The following is a 12770-nucleotide window of genomic DNA, read 5'->3' on the forward strand; positions in this document are numbered from 1 at the left end:
TCAAACCAGAATTTAAAAAGCGACGCATATTAATGTTGGTTTAGTCACATTTCTCTCTGAAGCATAGAGACTGTCAGCGGTAGTCTGGTGGTGTATTCAACATCTATATCACAGACACAGCGCCATCTAGTGGGAATATAATAAAATAGCAAGTCCATTACTATCAGCTCCGCCCCTAAAAGAGTTAAACTCATTGTCGACCACGTTGGAGACGCCGTCACATTAAAACCTGCGCTTTGTACCGAAGAACACAATTTGGCGGCATTATCAAGCAAAGAGGTCGTATTTCGGTGAGTCATTGAAACCAAACCCTGGAAAATGGCGGAGAAAGTCGCACTTTTTGAAAACTATCTGAGCTGCCATGTGTGTTCAGAGACTTTCAGAGATCCTGTGTCTCTGAGCTGCAGCCACAACTTCTGTTCAAGCTGCCTGCAGAAATTCTGGGAACAAACTAAAAACAAAAACTGTCCCATTTGTAAAAGAAAATCTTCAAAGGATGAAACATCTATAAACGTTTCTCTCAAAGAACTTGCTGACTCCTTTGCTAAGAGACAGAGTGAGAGCTCACCTGAACAAAAGGAGGAAGAGAAGGAGGAAGAGAAGGAGGAGGAGGTGTGTGATAAACATCCAGACGTCCCTTACTGGTACTGTGAGGATGAAGACAGAGCTGTGTGTCCTGTGTGTGAGTTTTCTCTCCACCAGAGTCACAAAGTGGTTCCTGTAGAAGAAGCAGTCAGTGACCTGAAGGAGCAGCTGAAATCTGACTTAAAGTCTCTGCAGGACAAGAGGAACGAATACAAACAAGTGGAGGAAACATACAATGAAATGAGTGAACACATGAAGAAGCAGCTGTTGTCCACAGAGAGGCAGATCAGAGCAGAGTTCAAGAAGCTCCAGCAGTTCCTGAAAGAGGAAGAGGAGTCCAGACTGGCAGCTCTGAGGGAGGAAGAGGAGCAGAAGGGGAGGACTATCAGCAGAGAGATGAAGATGATTGAGGAGCAGATCTCCTCTCTGTCAGACAGCATCTCTGCTGTTGAAGAAGAGCTGCAGAAACACAGCGTGCCATTCCTCAGCAGTTATAAAGACACTCAGAGCAGAGCCAGAGCCCAGAGCTCAGTGTCAGATCCACAGCTGGTCTCAGGAGCACTGATAGATGTGGCCAAACACCTGGGCAACCTGTCCTTCAGAGTGTGGGAGAAGATGAAGGAGAAGGTCCACTTCAGTCCTGTCATTCTGGACCCAAACACTGCAAGTCGCCATCTCTATCTGTCTGATGATCTGACCAGTGTGAGGAATGGAGACACAGTGCAGCAGCTTCCTGATAATCCAGAGAGAAACACTTATGGTTCCACTGTTTTTGGCTCTGAGGGCTTCAGCTCAGGGAAACACAGCTGGGAGGTGGAAGTGGGAGACCATCCTGGCTGGGTTATAGGTTTAAGTAAAGAGTCAGTTGACAGGAAGGGAGAGTGTTTTGCTTCACCAAAACATGGACTCTGGTGTTTATTGCATCGCAGTGGAAAATACACTAAAGGTGGTGGTCAGACTGTGACAGTGAAGAAGAGTCTCCAGAGGATCAGAGTCCAGCTGGACTATGACAGGGGGGAGGTGTCCTTCTATGACCCTGAAGACATGACTCTGATCTACACTCACAGAGACACTTTCACTGAGAAACTCTTCCCATATTTCAATGTTGGAAAGGCAGGAGACGCCAAAACCTCTGATATCAAAATATGTCAGACTCAGATTTCTCTGAAAACTGCAACGAGGTCTCTGTGAACTTTTCTTCTCTTGTCTCATCCTTTTAGTTACAGCTTGTTTTGTGGTTGTTTGTTTTTCAATTTAGGCAACTCCTGTTTTTATTTTTTATGTGAGAAATTGCAGAAAGAAAGATTAGTATCTGAAGCATTTTATACAATGTGATAAAAATCATTTTCAAATCACAGTAAAATTAAATGATAAAAGTAATTTTTGCTTTGTATTCTTGCCATCTCTGTTTGAAGGTCCTTAAAACTTTATATTTATTTGTTCTTTTTTTGGTTGATTTTTTTCCTTTTTTGACAAATATATAGCAGTTTCAAGTCATTGGGTGTTCATGAAACAGTTTTTAAACATTTAAACAGTGCGAAGTTGAACATACTTCCATGTGTCAGACATTGATGAACAAGCACTGATAAATTTCACTTTCCTTTCCTTCATCAGTTATTTAGATCCATATCAGCTAATAACAGCATCGTGACAATTTGTGTTTTAATGGTTTCAAAATGATAAATAGACTTGACTCATAAATAATCCAAATGTCTGCTTTTAATACTTAACTGTCAGTGATTCATTTAAGTGATTTGCTTCTTTTAAATGTGTTTCTTATAGCATGTTCTCCATTACGTTGCAAAATAAGCCAAACTGTGTAGGTTGTCATAATAATTCAGCCATGTTTTTCTTTAAAATGTGTCATTGCAGAATAATGTTGACTGTCTGACATTTATTCAGTCGTATTCATACAAACTAAAGCTCATTCTTTGTTTTTAGATTGTTCCTAAGTTCTGTGTAAATTGCTTTGTCAGATACAGACACTGTTTTCTTTGCTACTGACTGACATTTATTTCATAATTGTTGAACATTTGTACAGTTGGAGCTGCTGTTTGTTCCAGTGTGTTTCTGTGAACTCTCACTTCATATTCCAGATCACATCAGCACATTCAGGATTTAATCTCGTTAACTGTGGATTTCCTGTTTTTCACCTCCAGAGCAAATATGATGAAAATGTCGGAAACATGAGTTCACTGATTTCCTGGATTATTTTCTGCCAATAAAAATATCAAAGTCTGGCTGCGTTTTGATTAGTGTATAAACATTGAAGGAAATTTGATCTCTTAATTTTTATTGTTTAATTCTTACTGTATTCAAACTGTCCTTTTATTGGTAACACATTAACACATCTTGTTGAAGTTAGAGAAACACGTGCATCACCTAAGAGAATAAAGCAAAAATCTGAAGAATCAGAGAATTTAAGGATTAATATTATTATACAGAAGAAATCTAAAGTGGCAATAAGAGACAAAGGGGAAAGTATAGGAGGAAACTTCATGTAGTTTATGTGTAGGGCTGCACAAAAAAACCTGATTATTATTTAATCGTTGATAATTCAAACAGAATGATGATTTATTAGAGGCATCAGTGACATTTTAGTCCCCACTGTGCAGCCCTGATGTTGTTGGTCAGACTGTGACAGTGAAGAAGAGTCTCCAGAGGATCAGAGTCCAGCTGGACTATGACAGGGGGGAGGTGTCCTTCTATGACCCTGAAGACATGACTCTGATCTGCACTCACAGAGACACTTTCACTGAGACACGTTTAATATTTGAAAAGCAGGAGATGCCAAAAGAGTCTAAGGGAGTTTTCATCATAGTTCAGTGAGATCTCAGTAATTTTCTGTTTTTTGGTTTATTTTTAATTTTTGTGTAAATGGGTATCATATTCTATCAACCTGTCCGTCAGAGTGTGGGAGAAGATGAAGGAGAAGGTCCACTTCAGTCCTGTCATTCTGGACCCAAACTCTGTTGTCTCTATCTGTCTGATGATCTGACCAGTGTGAGACTTGGATTTAAAAAACAGCAGATTTCTGACAATCCACAGAAAAACATGAAGTATCCCGACATTTTTGGCTCTGAGGGCTTCAGCTCAGGGAAACACAGCTGGGAGGTGGGAGACCATCCTGAGTGGAGTGTGGGTTTAATAAAAGTGTCAGCTGACAAGAATGAATCATTCATTTCACCAGAAACTGGAACCTGGTGTTTAAATTATGAGAGTGGAAAATACACTGATGTCGTTTATCAGACTCTGAGAGTGACGAAGAGTCTCCAGATAATCAATGACCGTCACCAAGAGACGCATTTATTAATGACAGCTCAGTGCAGCCTAAGTTCAAACCAGAATTTAAAAAGCGACGCATATTAATGTTGGTTTAGTCACATTTCTCTCTGAAGCATAGAGACTGTCAGCGGTAGTCTGGTGGTGTATTCAACATCTATATCACAGACACAGCGCCATCTAGTGGGAATATAATAAAATAGCAAGTCCATTACTATCAGCTCCGCCCCTAACAGAGTTAAACTCATTGTCGACCACGTTGGAGACGCCGTCACATTAAAACCTGCGCTTTGTACCGAAGAACACAATTTGGCGGCATTATCAAGCAAAGAGGTCGTATTTCGGTGAGTCATTGAAACCAAACCCTGGAAAATGGCGGAGAAAGTCGCACTTTTTGAAAACTATCTGAGCTGCCATGTGTGTTCAGAGACTTTCAGAGATCCTGTGTCTCTGAGCTGCAGCCACAACTTCTGTTCAAGCTGCCTGCAGAAATTCTGGGAACAAACTAAAAACAAAAACTGTCCCATTTGTAAAAGAAAATCTTCAAAGGATGAAACATCTATAAACGTTTCTCTCAAAGAACTTGCTGACTCCTTTGCTAAGAGACAGAGTGAGAGCTCACCTGAACAAAAGGAGGAAGAGAAGGAGGAAGAGAAGGAGGAGGAGGTGTGTGATAAACATCCAGACGTCCCTTACTGGTACTGTGAGGATGAAGACAGAGCTGTGTGTCCTGTGTGTGAGTTTTCTCTCCACCAGAGTCACAAAGTGGTTCCTGTAGAAGAAGCAGTCAGTGACCTGAAGGAGCAGCTGAAATCTGACTTAAAGTCTCTGCAGGACAAGAGGAACAAATACAAACAAGTGGAGGAAACATACAATGAAATGAGGGAACACATGAAGAAGCAGCTGTTGTCCACAGAGAGGCAGATCAGAACAGAGTTCAAGAAGCTCCAGCAGTTCCTGAAAGAGGAAGAGGAGTCCAGACTGGCAGCTCTGAGGGAGGAAGAGGAGCAGAAGGGGAGGACTATCAGCAGAGAGATGAAGATGATTGAGGAGCAGATCTCCTCTCTGTCAGACAGCATCTCTGCTGTTGAAGAAGAGCTGCAGAAACACAGCGTGCCATTCCTCAACAGTTATAAAGACACTCAGAGCAGAGCCAGAGCCCAGAGCTCAGTGTCAGATCCACAGCTGGTCTCAGGAGCACTGATAGATGTGGCCAAACACCTGGGCAACCTGTCCTTCAGAGTGTGGGAGAAGATGAAGGAGAAGGTCCACTTCAGTCCTATCATTCTGGACCCGAACACTGCAAACCACTGGCTCTATCTGTCTGATGATCTGACCAGTGTGAGACGTGAAGACACAGAGCAGCAGCTTCCTGATAATCCAGAGAGAAACACAAAGTATACCAATGTGTTTGGCTCTGAGGGCTTCAGCTCAGGGAAACACAGCTGGGAGGTGGAGGTGGGAGACCATCCTGACTGGAATGTGGGTTTAATTAAAGAGTCAGTTGACAAAAATGAGTCATCCGTTTCACCAACATGTGGATTCTGGTGTTTAACACATCGCAGTGGAGAATACATTAATGTTGGTGGTCAGACTGTGACAGTGAAGAAGAGTCTCCAGAGGATCAGAGTCCAGCTGGACTATGACAGGGAGGAGGTGTCCTTCTATGACCCCGAAGACATGACTCTGATCTGCACTCACAGAGACACTTTCACTGAGAAACTCTTCCCATTTTTTTACATTGGAGAAGCAGGAGACGCCAAAACCTCTGATATCAAAATCTGTGAGACTGAGATTTCTTTGAAAACTGCAACGACGTCTCTGTGAATTCTTTTTTCTTTTCTCTTGTTTCAAGCTTTCTCGTTGTTTGTTACAGCTTGTTTTTTGATTGTTTGTTTTTCAATTTCGGCTACTCCTGTTGTTATTTTTTATGTGAGAAATTTCAGAAAGAAAAATTTAGCACCTGAAGCTTTTTATACAATAAGATACAAATTATTTTCAAAACACAGAGTAAAACAAAATCATAAATGTTATATTTTTTGTTTTGTTGCAAATTCAGTTTGAAGATGTTTAAAGTCATTAAGTGTTCATGAAACTGTTTTTAAACATTTAATCAGTATAAAATAGATGTGATATTGATAAACAAGCTCTGATAAATGTCACTTTCTTTACCTTCATCAGTTATTTAGATCAATATCAGCTAATAACAGCATCGTGACAATTTGTGCTTCTAATGTCTGCTTTTAATACTTAACTGTCAGTGATTAATTTAAGTGATTTGCTTCATTTAAATGTGTTTCTTATAGCATGTTCTCCATTATGTTGCAAAATAAACCAAACTGTGTAGGTTGTCATAATAATTCAGCCATGTTTTTCTTTAAAATGTGTCATTGCAGAATAATGTTGACTGTCTGACATTTATTCAGTTGTATTCATACAAACTAAAGTTCATTCTTTGTTTTTAGATTGTTCCTAAGTTCTGTGTAAATTGCTTTGTCAGATACAGACACTGTTTTCTTTGCTACTGACTGACCCGAAACATTTATTTCATAATTGTTGAACATTTGTACAGTTGGAGCTGCTGTTTGTTCCAGTGTGTTTCTGTGAACTCTCACTTCATATTCCAGATCACATCAGCACATTCAGGATTTGGTCTCATTGTCTTTTTCACCTGCAGAGCAAATATGATGAAAATGTCAGAAACCTGATTTCATTGATCTCCTGGATTTTTTCTGTCAATAAAAAAAAGATCAAAGTCTGGCTGCATTTTGATTTGTCTATAAACATCAAAGGAAATTTTATCTCTTAACTCTTATTATTTAACTCTTACTGTATTCAAACTGTCATTTTATTGATAACACCTTAACATTTTCTTGAGGTTAGAGAAACACTTGCATCACCCAAGAGAATAAAGCAATAATGTGAAAAATCAGGGAACTAGAGGATTAATATTATTGTACAGAAGAAATCCAAAGTAGCATAAGAGACAAAAGGGAAAGTAGAAAAAGCCACCTGAAGAGAAATGCTGGAGTGAGTTTGGAAAGACACCCTGTGAAGACTGGAGATAGAAGACAGCAGAAGTTCAGAGTTTAATGATGCTTTAACTAAAAGACAGAAAGGCAGCAGAGTTCATGTTCAAATCAAGAGGACAACACTGCATGTAGTTTATGTGTATTACTGCAGTTAGTTAGTTTAGGGGTTTTTCATTAGTTTCAGTCTTTTTAATTATTATTGTATGGAACGCATATGTCAGAGGCACGATTTATAAAACTCACTGTAGACTTAACTGTAAGCTTATTCTTACTGTTATAACAAACAGAACTTTTAACAAATGTGTTTTTTTTTATTGCAGGGAATAGGTAAGGTTAAAGTTTAAAAACAAACACTGAGCCTCACTTTTGATATTTTTAGACAACATGGAAAAACGTGGATCCGAACACTGTCTCACAGCCTTTTTGATTAAAATACCTCATATAGCACTAAATCTGGTACCTGAACACATCTTCATTTTTAACATATTTATGGCTGTGATGAACCAGCATCTCTCTCATGTGTTTTAATACCTGTGACATCAGAATCAATCAGAATCAGAATATTTTATTGATCCTTAGGGAAATGATGTGGGTTACAGTTGCTCTCGTACAGTGACAATAAGAAAAACAGAAACAAAAAAAAAAAACATAAAAAAAAAACAGAATAGATGATTAGACATACAATATATCAAGATATAAGGAATAGCACAATATATACAAATCACCAAATAATAAATATCCTGGGTTGACAGATGCGATTATAAATAAATATCCAGAAAATAGCAACATTACCAAGCAGGAAGGAGCATGTGCAAAAGGATGTAACTATTGCAGTGTTTACAGTGTGTTAGATGGAGGAGTTGTACAGGGAGATGGCCACAGGCAGGAATGATTTCCTGTGTCGTTCAGTGGCGCTTTTTGGTAATCTCAGTCTCCCACTGAACGTGCTTCCGTGGCTAGCCAGCATGTCATGGAGTGGGTGGAAGGTATTGTCCAACATTGTCTTTATCTTGGACAACATTCACCTCTCTGACACCGCCTTAAGAGAGTCAAGCTCCATACCGACAACATTACTGGCCTTACGGATCAATTTATTGAGTCTGTTGGCATCAGCAATGCTCAGCCTGCTGCCCCAGCATGCAACAGCATAGAGGATAGCTCTGGCCACAACAGACTCATAGAAATTTCTGAGCATTGTCCGACAGATGTTGAAGGACCTCAGCCGCCTCAGAAAATAGAGACGACACTGGCCCTTCCTGTAAAGTGCAGTGATGTTTTTGACCCAGTCAAATTTATTGTTTATGTGTACTCCGAGATATTTATAGTCCTTCACAATGTCCACGTTGACCCCCTTGAGTGTCAAAGGGGTCAAGGGTTTCCCGGTATTCCTAAAATCCACAATTAATTCCTTGGTCATGAGTCTGCACACAGACGTCGTGTTGAACAGATGGCGCTATGGTGAGGTCAGAATAACTAAGAGCTGATTACACTCAAAACTGAAACTTTTTTATCTGCCTTGAAAGTTAAATGTTGCTACGAGGGGCTTCATAGTGGAGGCAAAAGTGATGCTCAGATAAAGACAAACAAGGAGCCAAAGGAAGGAGGCAGCTGCAGGTCTCTCTCTTAAGGATGCAACACAAGATAAGCTCATACAGTGGCAATTAAACGTTATTAAAACAGCAAATAACTTTTATTGGTGTGGTTGGTTTTAAGGTTGATTTAAAAATTTGCATTATTTTCTAAACACAAGAGAGTTCAGCTTATTTCAATATATAACAAAGAAAATGAAGATATAATTTTTTCATTGTTAAAAATCGCGCAGTTAGAAGTAAACTGTGTGTCGAAAACATTAATAGATCAGGTCACCTGCTGGTTTGAAATACTCTCCTTCCTACCTTATTATGAGTAAGCAACAGGGGCACAGGCAATAATCTCGGAGTGGGCAAAAAGACGTGATAGAGGTGGATGGAAGTGAATTGAGCGTGGAAAATAAAGGTTTTCTACCACAGAGAAGGGCTTTTGAGTAAGTGGTGAAAATGGTTTTCGGGTAAATGAAGAGGGATGAATCATAATAAATTTAAATGAATATATTTTTAAATAATTTCTATTTTATTATTTCTAAATATGAATTTAATTGTAAAACATCTGGCAGCCTGTTCTTTGTGGGCGGGATCTATTTTCAATGAGCCAATATGGAACGTTGTGGAGGGCGGGGCCTGTTTCAAACATGAAAGCCAAGAGAATGGGGCCATGACGTCAGAAAATCTGACAGCCCGTTCTTTATGGGCGGGACCTATCGTCAATTAACCAATAGGGAACGTTATTGTGGGCGGGGCCTGTTTCAAACATGAAAGGCAAGAGAATCAGGCCATGACGTCACAGTCAACTCAAGTCCTTAAACAGCCAGCTGAAACTGCACACTAGACAAGCACGTTTCTTACCTACAGTCAGGAGCGATTCACTAGATGAACTTTTGTTCTGCTACCCTCAGTCAAATCTGAATATCTGATTTATTGTAACACAGCTTTGTTTTAAATGTCAAAAATGAGCAACCAGAAAGGAAAACCACAATTTATGTGCACTCTGCCAAAAAGTACACTGGATGACCTCATTAAGGTTAGGAAAGCCTTCCAAAACACTCTGTCTGAAAATCAGCTTTTAAAAGAGGATACAAAGGAAGCTAGACAGCAAATCAAAGAGCTGATGGCCCAAATTTCACTGATGCGTGCCAAGCTGGACCAATATGAGATCCAAGCTGGAGAACTCACTGATGAGTCAGTGTCACGCAAAGTGCAAATGAGGAGCACCACTAACGAAAAAGGGGATCAGGCTTGTTCAGATCAGGAAAAGACCAGCATCTTTGACCTTGAGATGAACCGTCTGGAAGAGCAGCTTCAGCAGAGGGACAGCGAAATCCTGATCCTGAAACAGGACAAGGACAGTCTGTCTGCAGAGCTCGCACAGCTTCAGAAAGGCAAGGAAGAAAAAATTATGTGCACTCTGCCAAAAAGTGTTCTGGACAAACTTACTCAGGTTAGGAAAGCCTTTCGAAACACTCTGTCTGAAAATCAACTTTTAAAAGAGGATTCAAAGACAGCCAGACAGCAAGTCAAACAGCTGTTGGCCCAAATTTCATTGATGTGTACCAAGCTGGAACAATATGGGATCCAAGCTGGAGAAGAAAAAGAGGAACAGACTTGTTCAGATCAGGAAAAGACCAGCATCTTTGACCTTGAGATGAACCGTCTGAAAGAGCGGCTCAGGCAGAGGGACAGTGAAATCCTGATCCTGAAACAGGAGAAGGACGGTCTGTCTGCCGAGCTCACAAAGCTTCAGAAACACGAGGCCCCTCTGAAAGAAACTCAGTGGAATCAGAAAACACAGACAGAAAATCTGGAGGAAGAAAAAGAGAAAGTTCTGGAAGATCAGAAACTGGTGAAGGACACAAAAGAAATGCAGAACAAACTGGACACGCAGAGGAAAGAATTAGCGGAGGCTAAGACGGAGATAGAAGACACGGCAACCCCAGAGTCCTCCTCATTAGAAATGCAGGAGGTGAATCAGAGCGCCGAGAAGAGCGGAGTCAACACGAAAACACAGACAGAAAATCTGGAGGAAGAAAAAGAGAAAGTCCTGGAAGATCAGAAACTGGTGAAGGACACAAAAGAAATGCAGAACAAACTGGACATGCAGAGAAAAGACTTAGCGGAGGCTAAGACGGAGATAGAAGACACGGCAACCCCAGAGTCCTCCTCATTAGAAATGCAGGAGGTGAATCAGAGCGCTGAGAAGGGCGGAGTCAACACGAAAACACTGAACATGGGGGAAAAGTTGTGTGTCCACAGAGTTATTCAGTTGGTCGTTTCACAGGCCATAGAAAAAGTCTCTTCTAAATACAAGCTCTTCACAGAGCACCTGACTCCTGACTGCATCAGCGATCGCCTGATTGAGAGAATCTGGCCTGAAATTGAGCTGAAACATTTGGACCTATCCCCAAAAAGGCTGAAAAAGATACACAAGGCCATTCTCAAGGATCTGTGCCAAACACACAACTGCAAGGAAAAGTATCTGATTTTTAATCTGAGGGAACAACTTGATAATATCACTGTCCCAACCTTCACCAAACACCTGTTGGCTTTACCAAGACGAGTACTCAGTGTCTCTAAAAACAGGGAAGAGTACAAAGAAGTGGTGAAAAATTTCACTAAAGATCTGGTAATGCACGCTATGAGCCGAGAAAATGAGACAGCGACATGGCATCCAGGAACATCAGATTTCATTATGCAGAGGCTTTCCAATAAGATCTGGAACAAAATCTTGTCCAAATCCTACAAAATGTCCTTAGAGAACATTGAACAGCTCAGCCTGACGGTGTACAACGAACTCCATGACAGGTGGCCTTCTCCAGTCTTCTTAATGAAGTCAAACAACCCAGTGGTTGACGAAGTAATCGTCAAAACCTTCAAAACACATGCCAAACTGAAGAGCAAAAATGTCATCCTTAGGGCTTTCTCATGTGCACGCTAAAATTCAACTGAAACGTGCATGTGACAAAACTCTGAAACTGACTTAAAATATGCATTTACATTGGGCAATCTAAATTTAATTTTAAAACCAGAGCGGTTAAAAAATAACCACTCTTCTCTTCCCAACTTCCTTCCCTCATCACCAACTGGCCGAGGCAGATGGCCACCCCATCCCAGAGCCTTGTTCTGCCGGAGGTTTCTCTCTTTTAAAAGTGAGTTTTTCCTTCCCACTGTCGCCAAAGTGCTTGCTCTAGGGGGTTGGAGTTTTGGTGCATTATTGTAGGGTCTTGACCTTACAATATAAAGCCCCATGAGGGAAGTGTTGTTGGGGTTTGGTGCTGTTTCTTAACGCAAAATGTCCAATTACAACAGGACATTTTGAGTTGAGAAACAGCACCAAACCACTAAACAAAAGAAAATAAAAATTAATAATAAAAAAGATCAAATTTAATATATTTGTGCTTTGTTCTATTTGCTTTAAATTTGCTAAGAATGTCATATCAGATCAGAGTTGTGTGTCTAAAAATATCATGTATCATAGCATCATTGTGTAGGCCAATTTGAAGTGGATGTCATAGTAATGTCTTTCTGTACGTGTGTACAAACCAGTGGTGAAAAACACAGAAGATACGCAAAAAAATCGAAAATCAACAAAAAATGAACAAGTAAATAAAAAGATTTTAACACATTTAAAGTGAATATTAAACAAAAGAAAACAAAGATAAATGACATAGAGCTGAATAGAACTGAATAATCTTTTAGAATGTGTCACTGCAGATTATTCTAAAGTGTTCTAAAATCAGGGTTCAGTATCTTGCAGGAGGAGGAGACAGGATTGAACTGCTCACTCTCTAATTAGTAGATGACTCACTGACACAAAGACTCACCATCCCTTTGAGTAACTGCACCCTTGCTGAAGCTCATTCACTTGTTGAAGTGCCTCTGATAAAGTAGGTCTTACAGACGGTGACCATCTGAAGCTGAAAAAAAGAGTAGAAGAACTCAGGTTAGTGATGTGAGAGTGAATGAATAGTGGCATTGTAAAGCGCTTTGGGTGCCTTGAAAAGCGCTATATAAATCCAATCCAGTATTAAACAGGTGGTGAATGCTGTGATTTACTAGGATTCTATGATGCTCATGCATTTTTTTTTCTTACACCACCAGTTATGATTCATTCCTGGGTCAGATTCATGTAAACTAAAGAAACATCAAAATAATTAAAAGATACAGGTTACACGGGGGAAAAAAAAAAAAAGGTTTTCTAACATACGATTGTGGCTCAAGAGTTGGGAGTTTGCCTTGTAATCGGAAGGTTGCCGGTTCTTGGTCATTGTGTCCTTGAGCA

The 12770-nt window shown here is 40.1% G+C and overlaps 3 protein-coding genes across 3 annotated transcripts; all 3 read left to right on the top strand.

The window, feature by feature from the left end:
- The first annotated feature begins 209 nt into the window (after positions 1 to 209).
- On the top strand, positions 210 to 2223 carry LOC148100288 (nuclear factor 7, brain-like). The gene has a single exon (XM_087848770.1). The coding sequence runs from the start codon at positions 319 to 321 to the stop codon at positions 1774 to 1776; it is 1458 nt and encodes a 485-aa protein (XP_087704896.1). The 5' UTR covers positions 210 to 318; the 3' UTR covers positions 1777 to 2223.
- Positions 2224 to 4130: 1907 nt separating this feature from the next.
- On the top strand, positions 4131 to 6500 carry LOC148100289 (E3 ubiquitin-protein ligase TRIM35-like). The gene has a single exon (XM_087848771.1). It carries the CDS (start codon positions 4240 to 4242, stop codon positions 5692 to 5694), a length of 1455 nt encoding a protein of 484 aa, XP_087704897.1. The 5' UTR covers positions 4131 to 4239; the 3' UTR covers positions 5695 to 6500.
- A 2763-nt stretch (positions 6501 to 9263) lies between these two features.
- LOC148100290 (uncharacterized) lies at positions 9264 to 11589 on the top strand. Its single transcript, XM_087849353.1, has one exon. The coding sequence runs from the start codon at positions 9435 to 9437 to the stop codon at positions 11424 to 11426; it is 1992 nt and encodes a 663-aa protein (XP_087705479.1). The 5' UTR covers positions 9264 to 9434; the 3' UTR covers positions 11427 to 11589.
- Positions 11590 to 12770: the final 1181 nt, after the last annotated feature.

The sequence above is a fragment of the Neolamprologus brichardi genome, chromosome 12 (genome assembly GCF_056152115.1).
Source record: "Neolamprologus brichardi isolate AB-2024 chromosome 12, ASM5615211v1, whole genome shotgun sequence".
Classification (NCBI taxonomy): Eukaryota; Metazoa; Chordata; class Actinopteri; order Cichliformes; family Cichlidae; genus Neolamprologus; species Neolamprologus brichardi.